The sequence below is a fragment of the Colletes latitarsis genome, chromosome 2 (assembly GCF_051014445.1).
Source record: "Colletes latitarsis isolate SP2378_abdomen chromosome 2, iyColLati1, whole genome shotgun sequence".
In the NCBI taxonomy this organism is placed as follows: Eukaryota; Metazoa; Arthropoda; class Insecta; order Hymenoptera; family Colletidae; genus Colletes; species Colletes latitarsis.
Window position 1 is genome coordinate 18,124,755 of NC_135135.1, and position 17,085 is coordinate 18,141,839.

The 17,085-nt window shown below is 31.4% G+C and overlaps 2 protein-coding genes across 8 annotated transcripts; one reads left to right on the forward strand and one right to left on the reverse strand.

Annotated features, from left to right (window-relative positions):
• Positions 1-95: 95 nt before the first annotated feature.
• LOC143348434 (thioester-containing protein 1 allele R1) lies at positions 96-12,606 on the forward strand. Of its 4 annotated transcripts, none has more exons than XM_076778649.1 (29): positions 96-382; positions 1,402-1,724; positions 3,669-3,744; positions 3,878-4,070; positions 4,148-4,372; positions 4,471-4,721; positions 4,916-5,074; positions 5,673-5,844; positions 5,924-6,115; positions 6,211-6,312; positions 6,456-6,589; positions 6,683-6,803; positions 6,883-7,026; positions 7,108-7,227; positions 7,307-7,361; positions 7,609-7,744; positions 8,967-9,084; positions 9,178-9,364; positions 9,455-9,615; positions 9,724-9,862; positions 9,981-10,099; positions 10,187-10,326; positions 10,405-10,624; positions 10,700-11,077; positions 11,150-11,302; positions 11,362-11,537; positions 11,620-11,791; positions 11,916-12,018; positions 12,105-12,606. In XM_076778649.1, exons 3-29 carry the CDS (start codon positions 3,680-3,682, stop codon positions 12,305-12,307), a joined length of 4,338 nt encoding a protein of 1,445 aa, XP_076634764.1. In that variant the 5' UTR covers positions 96-382; positions 1,402-1,724; positions 3,669-3,679; the 3' UTR covers positions 12,308-12,606. The 4 variants fall into 4 exon arrangements, with proteins under 4 accessions (XP_076634764.1, XP_076634756.1, XP_076634739.1 ...); XM_076778624.1 differs by lacking the exon at positions 7,609-7,744 and adding an exon at positions 8,185-8,407 and having other exon boundaries at positions 97-382; XM_076778641.1 differs by lacking the exons at positions 1,402-1,724; positions 7,609-7,744 and adding an exon at positions 8,185-8,407.
• Positions 12,607-14,691: 2,085 nt separating this feature from the next.
• Positions 14,692-16,977, reverse strand: Tmem43 (Transmembrane protein 43). Of its 4 annotated transcripts, XM_076776730.1 has the most exons (7): positions 16,900-16,942; positions 16,565-16,640; positions 16,159-16,341; positions 15,855-16,087; positions 15,480-15,780; positions 15,212-15,417; positions 14,692-15,127 (listed from the first exon to the last, which is right to left on the reverse strand). In XM_076776730.1, exons 2-7 carry the CDS (start codon positions 16,577-16,579, stop codon positions 14,845-14,847), a joined length of 1,221 nt encoding a protein of 406 aa, XP_076632845.1. In that variant the 5' UTR covers positions 16,580-16,640; positions 16,900-16,942; the 3' UTR covers positions 14,692-14,844. The 4 variants fall into 4 exon arrangements, with proteins under 4 accessions (XP_076632845.1, XP_076632827.1, XP_076632835.1 ...); XM_076776712.1 differs by lacking the exon at positions 16,565-16,640 and having other exon boundaries at positions 16,900-16,977; XM_076776720.1 differs by lacking the exon at positions 16,900-16,942 and having other exon boundaries at positions 16,565-16,792.
• Positions 16,978-17,085: the final 108 nt, after the last annotated feature.

Consider the following 17,085-nt stretch of genomic DNA (forward strand, 5'->3'; position numbering starts at 1 on the left):
TTCGATTTATGCCTGTATGATACATTAATCCTAAGAGAGAAGATCCCACATTTTCAGTAATAGTTGTGTAGCAGATGGCTAGGATACTCCGGTAATAGTTTACGTAGGCGCGAAACAACACAACGTTATTTAAAAAGTAGCAAAGTTTACTGATTACAAAGGTAAGCGAGTCAGCGAAAATCGTATGCCGTTTTTTGACAACTCAACCGGGAGTGTTTTGAAAGTGACAAAGAGATATTCGCCTTCTTTCTCAACTCCTTGAAGCTATGCATTAGTGTGTGTAAGTGGAGGGGCAATTTCCTGAGGGAACCAGTCTGCTGTCTGACATTTATGTCGTTGCATCGTCGAGTTCATACTCCTGCATTGAGAAAGCGGCAATCATGTAAGTAAATGCATACATACGTAGAAACACATGCGAAGGAGAAGTCGAACAAGCAACAATATATTACGAAGCGATATAACGCAATTCTCCTATATATTCATAACAAATTTGATTGAAAACTACTTTAATCATGTTACACACGGGCGTTGACATCATTGTCAATCTGTTTAAATATGTCACATATTTTACGCATTATTAAACGTTACTTCTATAAATTAAAATCTAATCTTTCTGCGAAACAATATTTTATTTATTACTATTTTATTATTAATATTATTATTCTATGATGTGTGTGTAAAAAATCAAACGTTCATGATAATAAGGCATTTAACGATCTATTTATAACATGGGTGTATCAGGAAAATATTCATTATTTAATAATATGAAAATTTGGGTAGGTACTAAGCATATATTAAGAATTATATGACAGCTTTCTTTAATAATACATCGTTAAGTATGACACACATTAAACTATGTCAGATGTTTACGCGAAAACTGACCATGAGATCCGGCGAACGACTTTTTTGGTATTAAGAATACACAGCCAGTGGTTTACAAGTCTTTTAATATTTCGTACAAAAATCAATGGATTATTACTTGTTAATTGGTAAAAAATTTATTTTTCTAACAATGACAAATAGAAAAGATCTGCTTTTTATCGTAAGCTAGCATGTTTTTTTTTACTAAGACTTTTAGTGCATTGAAAAATATGAAGATTCCACTAAAATCCAGTAACGTACAGTAGATTTAATAAAATGTTGAAAATGTCGAAATTTCAATAAGTTTTACAACAGGAATTGTTGTATATTATTAAAAAATCCGACGACGCAATGTTGTTACTGTAAAGTATTTATAAATGTATATAAATACATTTTAAATACATATGTATTTTCTCGTTTCATTGTCAATGCAAAGTAATACTGTACAATCTCAACAAATTGTAAATTAAAGATGATGACATCGTGCGTAATCGTTGGCATAGGTTTAATTGTAAGTTGTGCATTGGAATTAATTTGTAGAAATCCGTGCAAACTAACAGCCGGAGTTTACAGCAGTGGTACTCCACTGGTTTGTTACTTCTGTAACGGTAAAAGCGTGACAGATACAGTAGAAGCAAACAGGCAGGAGGAAGGGAAACCGTGCGCTGCTCGGTTTCTTGGATGGATGATTGGTGGTATTCGTTAGTATTCGTCTAACTGTTGCATCGAAAGTTTAGTGACTTCACGTTTTATATTTCTATCTGCAATTTTTCGAAAGAAAAGTACAACTCGCGGTCGCATGCGACCAGCGAAACTGACACACGACGTCCTAAAACATATCACGAAACAGGTTGTTTGACGAGGTGAGTCATCGTCCATGATTATTTTGCGAGATGACGCGACTTACCGTTGATCTTCGCATTATATACAAGTCGAGAATTGAGTTCGAATTATTGCCGAGGATACGCATAATAAAAAAATAACAGATCACCGGAAACTTTTTCTTTTTTAATTGGCCACGGGATAGTTGATATTTTCTGAATTTACAGTTTTATTAGAAAATCGACACGAATCTTAACGGCAAATCGGGATTTGAGAACTGGCAGAATGTAAACTTCTGTCGTGCTACTTTCTAATTAACAAGCACATTCCACTGACCAGACGATTTTCAAAACTAACCATTAACTAATTTATTTCTCGCTTAAAGTAATATTTTTTACTTAAAAAGTAATACATTAATATCTATTTTTATACGTCCAGCAAAAAGAATTGAAATAAATAATTAAAGAATTGATAATATCATGAAATTACTAGTAAAACATGTTTTGGAATAATCGGTGGTAATTATTTCAAACGCGTTGAATGAAAATCTAATAATATTGCAGTCGATTTTGAACATCATAAATTTTTTAATATATTCTGAGTCTCTTATATTACAAATTTTTTCTTATTTGTAACAGTTGCTTAATTTAAAAATAGTCTTGTACATAATTTGCAATATTTCATATTATATTACAAAAAGGAATTATTTCATTATTAATATACAAAAAATAACGATTTAAAAAGAATCCTAAATATCGTTTAATCGCCTATTGTTGATGTAAAAAACGATCGAGTGTTATAATCGTTGATTCATTGATGACCAAATATGACGAAGATACGATGTCTCGCAAACTTTTCTGCAAGGCTTGTAATTACATAATATCAAATTGCAATGTTGTACTATACGTAACAAATGTTTCTAGGAATTATAAACAAAAAAATAAATTTATCGTTGCATAATGGTTGGATAACAATACGATGTATTTAAATCATAATACAATTGTATAATTGAACGCTCGTAGGTGTTCACCGTGCATGATGTACTATTGTCCATATAAATTCATAGCGTAAAACAAGTTTTTTTTTATTATTAATACTATGGAACCCTTATGGGGTTATTAGCAACATTTCACATTTTGTTCTGTTTATGACAAAAATTGGTCCCCCAATTTATGCAGGTATCGTTTTACGCGGTCAATAATGGTTATTTATATGCGATCGATAAAATATTTACCTGCTTTTGGTGTTAAAATTTTAACAAAAGTTATTATGCAATTGCTGTACTATAGGTAATGGTAAATGACTGTAGTCAAGTTTAGTTGAGGAAAGATTAATTACTTTTTAGAATTTAGAAATGTTTAAAATAGATTTAAAAAAATAATCTATTGAATAGTTTGAACAACAAAAATTGACTAAATATGACCTATTTTTTTTAGCCAACAAGATAGAAATTCTTCTTGATATTAATAAAATAAATGTAAAATAAACAATTTGTAACATAAACGGATTTTTCGTTTCTACTAATAAATTTGATCGGTCTGAAATATATTTGCCGCGTACATCGAGGAGCCGATATATGTATGTATAATGTTTAAGCGATGATGAAGAAACGAGTTTGAAAATTTATAATGTTCAAGAGAATTTCGTAGAACATAATCATGCGACAAAATAATTGCCATTTACATGCATCGTATATCTTAGATTATCTTATTTCGACATCTTTCGTTGTATAATAGACAATAATTGTGTACCATACAATTATTATATAATATGTTGTATATTATCGCAATATTATTATATGGTAAATGAATTAGTATACTAATCATTTATAATTTAATTTATTTATACATTATTTATTTATTTATAAATTAAATTATTGTGAAGTAAAAGTTACAAAATTATAGTTATATTATATTAGTATGGCAGGGACGAATGTAGAGTAAATATTTTTATATGAATTAATTACATCAATATGTATTTTACAGAAGCCATAAAAATGAATTGGCAGTGGTTTCATTTTTTTTTTCTATCCTGCATAATAACAAACATACTTGCAGAACCGTAAGTATATACTCACATACATACATTTGTTTTATTTATTTTAATAGATTAATATTTTAAGTATCAAATATTAGGTATTATGTTATTATCTTCATCATTGTTTCATAAAGAAATACTTCTTTAATTTTGAAAGGTATTATAGTATAATTGCTCCAAAAGTGGTTAGACCTAATTCAGAATATCACGTAGCAGTTAGTACTACTGGTATATCAACAACATCAACAATATACATAGAATTGAATGGATTTCTTGATAATGGAGATACATTCAATGTTTCACAAATTACACGCGTACAGCCGTATTTTACAAGAACGATACAGCTAGAGGTAAATTCGTTTAACATTTTGGACATTTCTTCATAATAAAAGTAGTTTCCATTTACCAATTATCTTTAAAATTTTAGATTGGCGATATTGTACCTGGCAAGTACCAATTAATCGCGCGTGGCCTATCAGGAATCGAATTTTCAGATTCTAAACCAGTTGAATACATTCATAAAAGTTACTCTGTTTTCATTCAAACTGATAGAGCAATTTATAAACCTGGCAACAAGGTCATGTTTAGATGCATTTTGTTGAATTCTAGACTTAAACCTACACTCGCAAGATTAATAGATATTTACATTATGGTAAATATATTTGGATAAATGGCATTAAATTAAACTAGTTTGTTTAATTTACTTTGCTTATAACACTGCATTATATACTATGTATAAAATTTGTATAGGATGGAAAAGGAAATAGAATTAAACAGTGGATCCGCCCACCTGTAACACATGGTATCTTTAATGGAGAAATTGAATTATCTGAATCACCAGTTTTAGGTACTTGGAAAATCACTGCCAATATCGGTGATCAAATTTTTGAAAAAGATTTTGAAGTTGCTGAATACGTCCTTCCCAATTTTGAAATAACTATTGATGCCCCTAAACATTTTACATTCAAAGACTCGAAAATTGTTGCAACAATTTATGCCAAGTAAGCAAATCTTAGCAATTAGATAAATTTGTATCCTTTTATTTGAGATGTTTAGAAACACGTGAAAGATTGTATCTAGAATTCCTATTCTCCACATCTGTAGCAGAGATTTTGATGTTATTTAATGTTCATATCTTAATATTCCCATTAAAAATTTGACCAAAATTATTCATTTTAAAGTGCAAATCATTTAGGTATACTTATGGCAAGCCAGTGAAAGGTGAGGTAACAATTACAGCTTATCCTGATATTTTTTCTGGTGTTATTCAACCAATTTATCAACAACCTGTACGGAAAGTAATTCCTATCGACGGGAAAGTGACGGTCGATTTTGACATTCAATCTGAACTTAAGTATGTGTTATTGCATAATACAGGGTGTTCGGCTAATCCTGGGAAAAATTTTAATGGGGGATTCTAGAGGCCAAAATAAGACGAAAATCAAGAATACCAATTTGTTGATGGAGGCTTCGTTAAAAAGTTATTAACAATTAAATTCAAAAATTTCAAATTGTTCTGGAAAAATTATTTTCGGTTGCGGAGATCAATTACAATCATTGTTGGTGAATAGACATACCCCCGAAATCCTACCCACTTTCGAGAAAAAAATTCGAGAAGGTGTGAAATTTTTCGACAAAATTTAAAAATTTCAAATCTTTCTGGGAAAATTATTTTCGGTTGCGAGGGTCAATTACAATCATTTTTGGTGAATAGACATACCCCCGAAATCTTGCGCATTTTCGAGAAAAAAATTCAGTACGGGCGGAACTTTAAACGTTAATAACTTTTTAACGAAGCCTCCATCAACAAATTGGTATTCTTGATTTTCGACTTATTTTGGCCTCTAGAATCTCCCATTAAAATTTTTCCCAGGGATGGCCGAACGCCCTGTATAATATTCATAATTTTGTTATGCAAGTATATATCTTAACACGGTATATATTTTCTATAGATTAACAGATGACTATGAAAGGCCAGTTATGATTGATGTTGTAGTCGAGGAATCTTTAACTGGTAGAAGACAAAATACTTCTATGCAAATAACATTACATAAGTATAAATATACGATGGACTTGATAAAAACATCAGAATATTATAAACCTAATTTGAAGTATACAGCGTTCGTACGTGCACAAAATAATTTTAATCGAATAAATTTAAATTTTCGTATAAGGTTGTTTTATGAAAACAAACATTTTATAGATAAAATTAACATACCACGATGGAACACCGGTTCGGGATAAAATAAATCCTGTTACGATAATGTATGGGTACACTTATAATCAATCTGCATATACCAATATTACCGGTATCTTGGATGAAAATGGAATGGTAAAATTAGATTTCTATCCACCGAAAAGCAAAGATAATATTTCGCTTCCCTTAAATATCGAGGTAAAACTATTATTATAAATAATAGAAGTACTGTTAACAGTGATTAATAAACTATAAATTAATGTTATTTAATAAAAAAACATTGTTACAAATAGGCACAATATCTGAATCTTCACGAGTGGTTTCCCTCTACAAACCAAGCCATGTCTCTGAATAATGAATATATACAAGTTATTTTAAAAACTGAAAACCCCATGGTATGATTTTTTAATTTCTTTATATACAGGGTGTATGCGTTATGTTTCGTTATTATTAAATCTCAAAGAATGCTTTTTACATAAAAAAGTTAAGGTCAATCTGTATATTAATATTGATATTAAAAGTGTTATTTCCATCTAAGGTCAATCAAGACATCGAAATGGAAGTAAATTCCACTGTACCGCTGAAATATATTAGTTACGAAATATTTGGGCGCGGTGACATATTAGATGCTGGTTCAATATATGTACAAAATAAATATACGACAACATTTAAGTAAATATTTATGAATTTTTAAACATAAAATTATTTAATTTCTTTCTTAATTACTTGCATAGTCTGGAATAATAAATAAATTTTTTATTTCAGGTTTTTGGCAACATATGTTATGGCTCCTACTGTACATGTTATTGTATATTATGTAGGAAATGATGGAGAAATTATTGCAGATGCTCTGGATGTTGAACTCGAAGGAATACTTCAGAATTTTGTAAGTTAATCTAAACAATTGAATAACAATAAAACATAATTAATGAATGTGATTATTGATTTTATACTTGTTATGTAAGGTTGACATTGAAGTAGCACCTGAAGAAGTTGAGCCAGGAGAAAAAGTCAATTTAATTATTACTACAAAACCGAATTCATATGTTGGACTATTAGGTGTGGATCAGAGATCTATTTTGCTTAAGTCTGGTAACGATATTTCGTTCGTAAGTCATTTTTTAACGATTTCATGAATTTATGTCTTACCGAAAGTATCAATCGTTGTAACGTATTTTGATTATGTGCAGGAACAAGTATACAAAGAGTTGAAATCATATGATATAGTACAGAAATCACCGTACATTGACTCAATTTTTGATCGATATCTATGGAGCCCTGGATCGGCTACAGCGAAGGAAGCGTTTAGCGTAAATAAATCAGTATTTTTTTGTTAATATTTTATCTATTTTTTTGCTAAAAATGTTGATCTGTATATTTATTTATTAGGAGAGCGGTGCTATTATAATAACAAATGGATATGTTCATGAAAATGTTGCAATTCGTAAGTAAACTCAAACAAGTTTTTACTTGGCTTATTAAGTTGGTTACTAATATTAATTTACACTCTCCATTATACGTGATCCTGAAGATTTTTCTGATGTAGTAACATAGTCCATAATTTTTTGACTCATCATAACGTAGCATGAAAGTAATATCCCCAAGCCCAGCATTCCATATAATAGTTACTATCAGTTCTTGAACTGATCAGACAAGGTATTTATCATTTAACAAAGCTTATGTCTGTATAGTATACTACAGATCTGGTTTAGAGGGCGCCTTTTCAACTGCTGTTGGAAGTTCAAGTTCAATTGTATTGCCATCAGAGAAGATGAAAATACGCAAGAATTTTCCTGAAACTTGGCTTTGGCAAACGCTTGATGCTGGGTAATGCCATTGAAATTTTTACCTGCTAATAATATTTGTTAATGTATAACTTGTTAAGTACATAGAAATATTACTCTAATACTACGTACTAACCATTTGAAATCACGTATTGTACTATGTTTTACTGTTTTTTAAATTAAATTATCGATATTTATTAGGTGGAGAATATGTGTTTAGCTTTACGTAACTAACGCTACAAGGTAACGGCTTTATTACAATTCATTTTTTCTCTCTGCAATTTACTCTCCTAATAATACTAAAAAGTAGAAATCACTATTGTTCATTCCTAAAAGTTATAAAAATCACAGAACAAATTTATCTTCTTAACGTATTCTGAATAGAGTTTAACGAGAAATATATTTTTCTAGTAGCGTTATATTATTCTTCGATTTTTCGTTGGTCGATTTGATATAATTACAATATATAGAATTGGATTGCAGGACAACCGGGAATACTGGATGGTAGAATAACAGGCTCGCCTCATGGGGCATCCACACTTCGACCAGACCTTGGTCCACCTGTTACGCACAAACTAGCAACAAGACCACCACTGGCAGGTCCTTATGCCTTCTCTCGCATCCCACCTCCTGTCTGGAATAAGCCCCGTGTTTTCCTAATGCATGACATTTTAAACACCTGGCTTTTTACAAACTTCTCTTCAGGGTATTTATCTTATATACTTTCAGTTTACAAAGCTTTATATACACGCTTTAAGTAAGTACTTTAATAAATAACGTTTATGTAATTATCGCTTTGTTTTGTACAGAACGTTTCTGTGTAAATTATAGCTCTGGGATGTTGTTTTGGGTGTTTATAATATGACTGGTACACATAGTCAGCGATTATATATAACATATCGTTGCTATTTTCTTTGCATTTTACATTGCATCATAATTTTATATCGTATTTTCAATCATTCATTCTTGCATACTGTTATAAAGTAAATTGCTTAGTTTTGATAAGGTGATTGAATTTCTGTAAAATATGACTATTATCAACATGATTTTATGTGTAGAATTTGTTTATGAACAGATTTATTGCGGTAATAGCAAATTTCTACATTAATTTCTTATAATATTAGACAACTCTTTTAGATTAATTACGATATATAAATTTCCTTTTTTAATAAGTTAAATTGTATGTTTGCTATAAATCGTATGGCTTCTAAATATAAAAAAAAATTTAATTTCAACAAACAAATAAGTATACACGTTAAAACTAGGTATGACGGAAAGAACGAACTGAAAAGAAATGTACCTGATTCAATCACATCGTGGGTGCTAACTGCATTTTCTGTAAATGACGTTCATGGACTAGGTCTTATAGAAGAGCCGCGAAAGGTAATTACAAAATGATATGCTAAAGATAATTACAGATAATAATGTGAATTTATGTAATACCAAATATAACAAGAGAAATTGATCTCTTTACAGTTAAAGGTTTTTAGGCCATTTTTTATTGCTATGGATCTCCCTTACTCTGTAATTCGAGGAGAAATTGTTGCAATACAAATCATAGTATTTAATTACATGAGCAAAAGTGTAACGGCTGAAGTTTTGCTAACACACGAGGGCCAATTCGATTTTGCAGAAATTTCCAACGAAGTTCACGATGTACCAAGTAAGATTTAAATAGACAAATTTTATAATTAAAAATAACTTGTAGAATTTATGTTATAAAACAGGCGTAAATCGTATTTAAATATTTCAGAATTGGAGTTGTACCGTAAAAAGAAAGTAGACGTGAAAGCTAATTCTAGTGCTAGTGTATCTTTCATGATAATTCCAAGAGATTTGGGATACATTACAATCAAAGCAACCGCAAATAGTGTATTAGCTGGCGATAGTGTTGAACATAAACTGTTTGTTAAAGTAACGTGTTTCATATTGTTTTATCTATTGTTGATCGAAAATAACATTTAATTTTTGTTTATTAATATTCATACACACACACCTATATATATGTATATATATACATAGGCTGAAGGGGAAACACAGTATGTAAACAAAGCATCTTTCTTGGATCTTAGAAGTGCCGCCACCGTATCAACCAATTTTACAATTGATATACCTAAAAATGTTGTACCAGGTTCTGAACATGTTGAAATCTCTGCAGTAGGTAAGGCCTCTCACTATTAAAATTTGTAATTGTAATAAATTAACTATTATATATTTGTTTGTAATTTTAATTCAATTACAAGCGGAAAGCGTTGATCGTTAAATAATATTTCTATTAGGCGATATTTTGGGGCCAAGTATTCTAAATTTGGCAAATTTAATTAAGATACCGTTCGGTTGCGGAGAACAGAATATGTTGAATTTTGTTCCAAACATAATGATATTAAATTATCTGAAAGTAAGTGAATCTATAATGCAAAAAGAGAACAAAATGTATAATTTGTTTACTGATAAAAAATCAATTAGTGTAAAAATTAATTTTCAGAATACAAATCAATTAACGCAAGCAGTGCAGGGTAAAGCTTTAAAGTATATGGAAATAGGCTATCAACGGGAGTTGACTTACAGGCACGATGATGGGTCGTTTAGTGCATTTGGCATGTCAGATAGTAATGGAAGTACATGGTATGCTTACCTGTTTACTTGTTATGTTCATAAATATTACAATATCTTTCATTATATTATAACTCTGTTTTTCATTAGGCTTACTGCTTTTGTAGCAAAGGCTTTTAATCAGGCTGTAGAATACATTCCAATTGAAAATAGAATAATAGATGAAGCTTTTCAGTGGTTAGCGAATAATCAGGCTCCAAATGGAAGCTTTCCGGAAGTAGGGAAGGTCAGTCATCGCGACATGCAAGGTGGAGCTGCAAAAGGTCTTGCGTTGACAGCGTTTACTCTTATTGCTTTTCTAGAAAATACGGTAAGTTCAATTAATATTAATTTAAGATTATGGAAATAATAAACTCGATATCAATTTTTTTCATTTCTTTTACAGAATAATAACGGAAAATACAGAAATACAATAAATAAAGGAATTGATTACATTATCCGTAATATGAATGACCTAGATGATACGTATGCTTTGAGTATCTGCACATATGCCTTAAATTTGGCAAAACATCCATACGAGAACACCGCATTTAACTTATTAGAATCTAAGGCCATAACGAAAGAAGATCTTAAATGGTGGAGTAAACCTATTCCAAAAGACGATAAAAATCCATGGTATTCCTTACCACGACCCGTTGACGTCGAAATGACATCCTACACTTTGTTGACTTATTTAAGACGTAATGCCGTCACTGATTCTATACCTATAATGAAATGGCTTGTAAAACAGAGAAATGCTGAAGGTGGTTTTGCATCTACGCAGGTGAATATTATAACAACAAATACCAAATGATACAAATATAATGCTCGAATAATTCATTAATACAATTTCTAGGATACAGTAATTGGAATACAAGCCTTAGCAAAATTAGGTGAAAAACTAGCATCAAAGAATAATTCGATATCGATAACGTTCATGTACGAAGGTGGTGGACAGAGTCATATGAATATAAATCCCGATAATTCTATGATACTTCAGAAACAAGTCGTAAGTATAAATTATGCGCTTTGTACTAAATAATATTCCTAATATTTCTTAATCTTTAGTTACCTAGAAAAGTACGGTTGGTTAATATAACAGCCGTTGGAAATGGATTCGCTTTAGTTCAAATTTCATTTCAATATAATTTGAACGTAACTGGAGCATGGCCGCTCTTTACATTAGACCCTCAAGTTGATAAAAACTCCAATGCCAATCACTTACAACTTTCTATTTGTTCTGGGTATGTTACAGTTTATTTAAAATTTCGAAAATATCGCTTACAATTATGTTATTTACTTAATACGTTGCTTTTTTTGTAATAGATTTGTCCCAACTAAAGAAGCAAATGAAAGTAATATGGTTGTGATGGAAGTTAGTTTGCCGTCTGGTTTTACGGTGGATAGAGATTCGCTACCTAGTCTCGAGGTATCGCAAAACGTGAAACGCGTAGAAACGAAAAATGGAGATACAGTAGTAATATTATATTTTGACAAGGTATATGGAACAAAAATACATAGTGATTAAAAAATATAGAATATATCAAAACATACAAATTTCTTGTACGAAGAAAAATTAACGTAGGTACGTCGTTTTTAAACATCAAAATTTGAAATTACAGATGGACAGACAAGAATATTGCCCCACAGTATCTGCATTCAGAACGCACAAAGTAGCAAAACAGAAACCAGTACCAGTTTCCATATATGACTATTATGATTCATGTAAGTTATTCGACTGCTAAACAAAGATTGTTAATTTATAACATTTACTTCTTTAATATTTGAATAATTTCTTTTTATATTTTCAGCAAGAAGAGCAAGAGTATTTTATGAACCACAGAAAGCAACACTTTGCGATATATGCGAAAACGAGGACTGTGAAGATTTATGCGTTTCACAATTTGGCAAACGAAAGCATTCTCTGCAATCTGCGGCTTCATACTTACCTACTTGCGTGTATCTACAGTTATTACTTCCACTCTTCTGCATTCAATATTTTAACTACTTGTAATTATAGCTTTCCAAAAATGATGTATAGCTTCATTAAAAAGTACAACAATAGAATTTTGTGTACACAGCAACTTGCAACCAAAGTACAGCATATGCAAGAATTATTATTTAACATTTAAGTAAACTAATATTAAAACTTTCAATTCGATGATTGAAATTTCTTAATTCCGCATTAAATAACATTTAAATACATTAGAAAATACTGTATATTGACAAATTAAGTATAAACCAATCTTTATTGTATATTGATATTTCTTATGTTACAGTAAATATACCTAGTTGTTATTTATAGCATGTTAATTTATATTTGTTTATTTATTTATAATTAGCTTGAATAAAAAATATGAATTCTTTTACCTAAATTTTCCTTCAGTAATAAGACTTTCAAACGGTTCTATCCGAAGATTAAATATCTATTCCTTATACTTCAATTAATATTTCTATTTTTCTATTTCTCTGTAATAACACCATTTTTCGTTTTCTTTCTGAATTTTCTATTTTCAGTTATTCCCCTCTTTTTTACTCTTTTAATTCTTACTCCTTCCCCTCCTCTTTTCCTTTTCCCTTCCCTCTCCCACAACCCCAGCCGTCGCTTAGAACTAAAGTTAACGATAAAATTAACCTAATAAATCGGAAAATAAAACTAAAATAAAACAACTTAATCTCTAGTCTTAATTACTAGTTATCTCTACCTCATTAGGAACATCCTCCTCTCCTCTCCTCTTCGTCCTATCTCTCCTCGCATCTCGCGACCCGACTCCTCCATCCATCTTCTTTTCTTTCTTCACAAATCCTTCCCTATCTTATTAAAAAACCCTTCATTACCCTATATACCCTGGTCCTATTCATCGCCAGCAACCCTACCACGTCTTCCCCTACCTTCGCTATTTCCTTCCTCAACCTCCCTCGCATCTCCTCTTTCTCCAAGTTATACAAGCCACACTGAAACATTACACGTTCCACACTTTCCTCCCCCTGCCCACACTCACACCTTCCGTCTCTAATCATCCCTTTCCTTGCCAATGACCGTTTGAGATTATAATGATTTGCCCTTAGCCTGGAGACCAGCCTAATCACCCCCCTGCTCACCCCTTTTAATTTTTCAAACCACGGCTTAAACTTCCCCCACTTTTCTTAATTTTACTATTTCTTAATTTTTATAAATTCTGAAGTTCAATAATCCCTCATAACTATTTCAAATATTATTCATGTAATTAATTAGTTATAAACGATTACTAGAATCGATAGGTGTTTCGATATTGTGCTAAAAAGTGACAAAATATAGTATCGCCATCTAATATCAGGGATTCGTACTGCTAAAATCGTGCCAGGATCACAGAATGTTAGTGGAGGTATCCGGAGTACAGGTCCCCTCACCCCCCACGAAATTGTGACAACGTATAGTATCGCCATCTAATATCAGGGATTCGTACTATCCGGAGTACAGATCCCCTCTCGCCCCCCATGAAATGGTGACAACGTATAGTATCGCCATCTAATAACGGGATTCGAACTAAAAATTTCGTGCCAGGATCACAGAATGTTAAAGGAGGTATCCGGAGTACAGGTTCCCCCACTCCTTCTACTCCTGATACGCAGTACCTTGATTATTCATTAATAACTCCTTTCCTGGGATTAAAATATGAACTTTTAGAATTGAAGAATATAGTATAAACCCTTGGCTAGATTCAAGGATAGTTTTTATAACCATTCCACCCGTAATTAAGACGTTATTAACGAATATCGGAAGTCGACACATTCACAGCTGTATTACTGTCTGCTTTAATCGATAAATAATCAAGTTTTCAACAACAACACACATATTTCCGCTATTAGGGAACCAAGTCGACATCCCTGGCAACATTCAAGGACCGATTTTGCTACGCTCCTTGCTCTAATTAATTAGTTATTAGCGATAGATCCCTAAGGTGTGAGGTCAAATCGTTCAAAACAGTGTGCCGACTTCCGATATTCGTTAATAACGTCTTAATTACTGGCGGAATGGTTATAAAAACTATTCTTGAATGTTGCCAGGGGTCTATACTATATTTTTCAATTCTAAAAGTTTATATTTTAATCCCAGAAAAGGAGTTATTAATGAATAATCAAGATACTGCGTACCAGGAGTAGGAGGAGTGGGGGAACCTGTACTCCGGATACCTCCTTTAACATTCTGTGATCCTGGCACGAAATTTTTAGTTCGAATCCCGTTATTAGATGGCGATACTATAGTTTGTCACTTTTTAGCGCAATATTGAAACACCTATCGATTCTAGTAATCGTTTATAACTAATTAATTACATGAATAATATTGCGATTAGTTATAAGGGATAATCGAAATAAATGGGAAAGGCAAAGGAGAATGTAAATAAAAAGCATGGTAAATATGTACTATGATTTTAATTTTTTATTAATATAAGCATAAGGGGATTTGTACTTGTTATAAGACTAGTTAAAAATAATATATAAAGCACGATGAAAACTTTTTTTGTAAATTATTGTATGTACATAAATAAATTGCAATTTCTTAACTAAAATTCATAATCTTCTGTAGGTGTCACGTTGTTGCGATTGAGATCCTGATGTTAATGTTGAATAGATGAATGGTAAAATTGATGTTAATGCTAGACAAAGACCTATTACTGGTCGATACCATACCCAAGCAAAACCAATCACTAACATACTAATAGACATGGATACTGACATTGTTATTGATTCAATCGCAATAATTCCGCATAAGAATGCTGAATTTAAAATTACTGTTCTCAGTATATTTGCTAAACACGTTGCTGCCAAAAACAAGACTAACCAGCCAAGACCTCTGAAATAAATAAGAATATTTTGGTAATAAATTCAAGAAAGTTAAAAGATATTAAAAAGCGCTTTTTCATAAGGGGTATCTTACCTGATACTCCATGTACGCCAGTAATTGTGTACATGTTCTAAATGAAACATTTGGTCTACAGATACTTTATGCTTTCTCTGTAGTAAAATTTCTTCACCGTGAGATGTAAGATATGGTACAATAGTTCCTTTTTGTAACATACCAACTACAGAGTAAACTTCTCCCCCTTTTCCTGCATAGGAGAATTGTATACGTATATCTCCTACCTATCAACAAATATATTGATTCTTTAACATTTGCTAAATATTTAATAATACTAAAACTATACCTGGGGATTCCATAAATCGGAACTATGATAGTATAAACCAGAATGCATCTTGATATCTTTACGCTCGGGTCTTTCATCGCTGGTAACTTCTATAAAATCATTAAATTTTTTTTTCAATTCAGTCCCAAGGGTGAACACTCCAATTTTAGCTTCGTCTGCAATTTGTACTTGACTTTTAAAGGGCATTTCTTTTGGATTCTCATGACCAGTTCTAATATAAAAACCGTCAGAATCTATAAGTTTATCCTTCCATTCTGTCGTATAATAATAATGCTTGTGTTCGTCTGCCACCCCGCCGAAACTGATATTCAATAATTGTTATAATTAATATACAGGAAATGGCGAATTGTTTGTTTACTTACTTTATTAAATTACCTTTGATCTTCTTCGATCTCGATCCACTGGTACATCTGAACTCTTCGTTTCAGTTTTATACTTGAAACAATTACTCCATAGTCAGGTTCTGTTAATGGTTCTGATATTTCCACTGGTCCTGATAAATAAATTAAACGTCCTTCGTACTCAGGTAATAATTTTATCGAGTTTGGAAATACTGCTACATTATGTAAAGCTTCATCTAAAGAATTTGCTACTTTCACTGCTCTTCCCTGTAATATTGTAAATGCACCTTGATAATACAAATTCTTTCATTTTGATAAGATTTAGAATATCTACAAACCTCATTCCAAAATAGAAGACACATGCCAGTTGCAAACATAATGAGTCCAATGATAGCAGTAAGCCATGATTCTCTAAATTGCTCGGAAACTGTCATTGGAGTATTTATAGGGGCAGGCTGTCTTCCATTGGCTAAATTCTGATGAATTGGTTCAGCATTCACCCTCTGAGGTTGACCATTTTGCTAAAAATATTATACTGCTTTCATCTAAATTATACTTTAATATTCGTGATGATTGGTTATGTATAAAAATATAGCTGTTTAGATAACAATACATACGAAGTATACAATCTATATTTAATTAAATACTATATAATATATATTATATTAGTTCAAATAAAGGTTCAGAACATATTCATAGATAATTAACTATTTACACGATGTGATAAGATATTTTCATGCTTACATTTGCGCGATACATTTTAATAGATCACATTATACGACGTGATAACGCTCAACTTGCCCACTGAAACTGGTATTGTCTAAAGTAACATTTTATACGTAATTTTAGATCAGTCTTGGTTTAATATGTATATTTCAAGCGCATTTCATTCACGAACAACTATGTTCAAAATTAAACTATGAATATTGTCCAATCAATTGCACGCATTATATATACAGTGCAGTACAAAAGTGTAGGCAAAGATTGCAGTACAATTGAATAAAAAATACGACAATGTAGTTAATTCTTTAATGAACTGGAAATTTCTTAAATAAATTCCAATTTCAGTAGTGACATACTTTATTGTATGCAACTGCATTCATTTTCTTTTGTTGTAACGTCGATCAAGGATGCCAGAATCCTCACCATAGAAAACGCACCTGTCGCCACAACCTCAAACCCTCTGGAGTTAAACCGCCCAAGTTTGTCGTGGAATAGTTCGTATCGTCCACGCTAGATGGATTTCTCGATAAACTTGGGCGTTT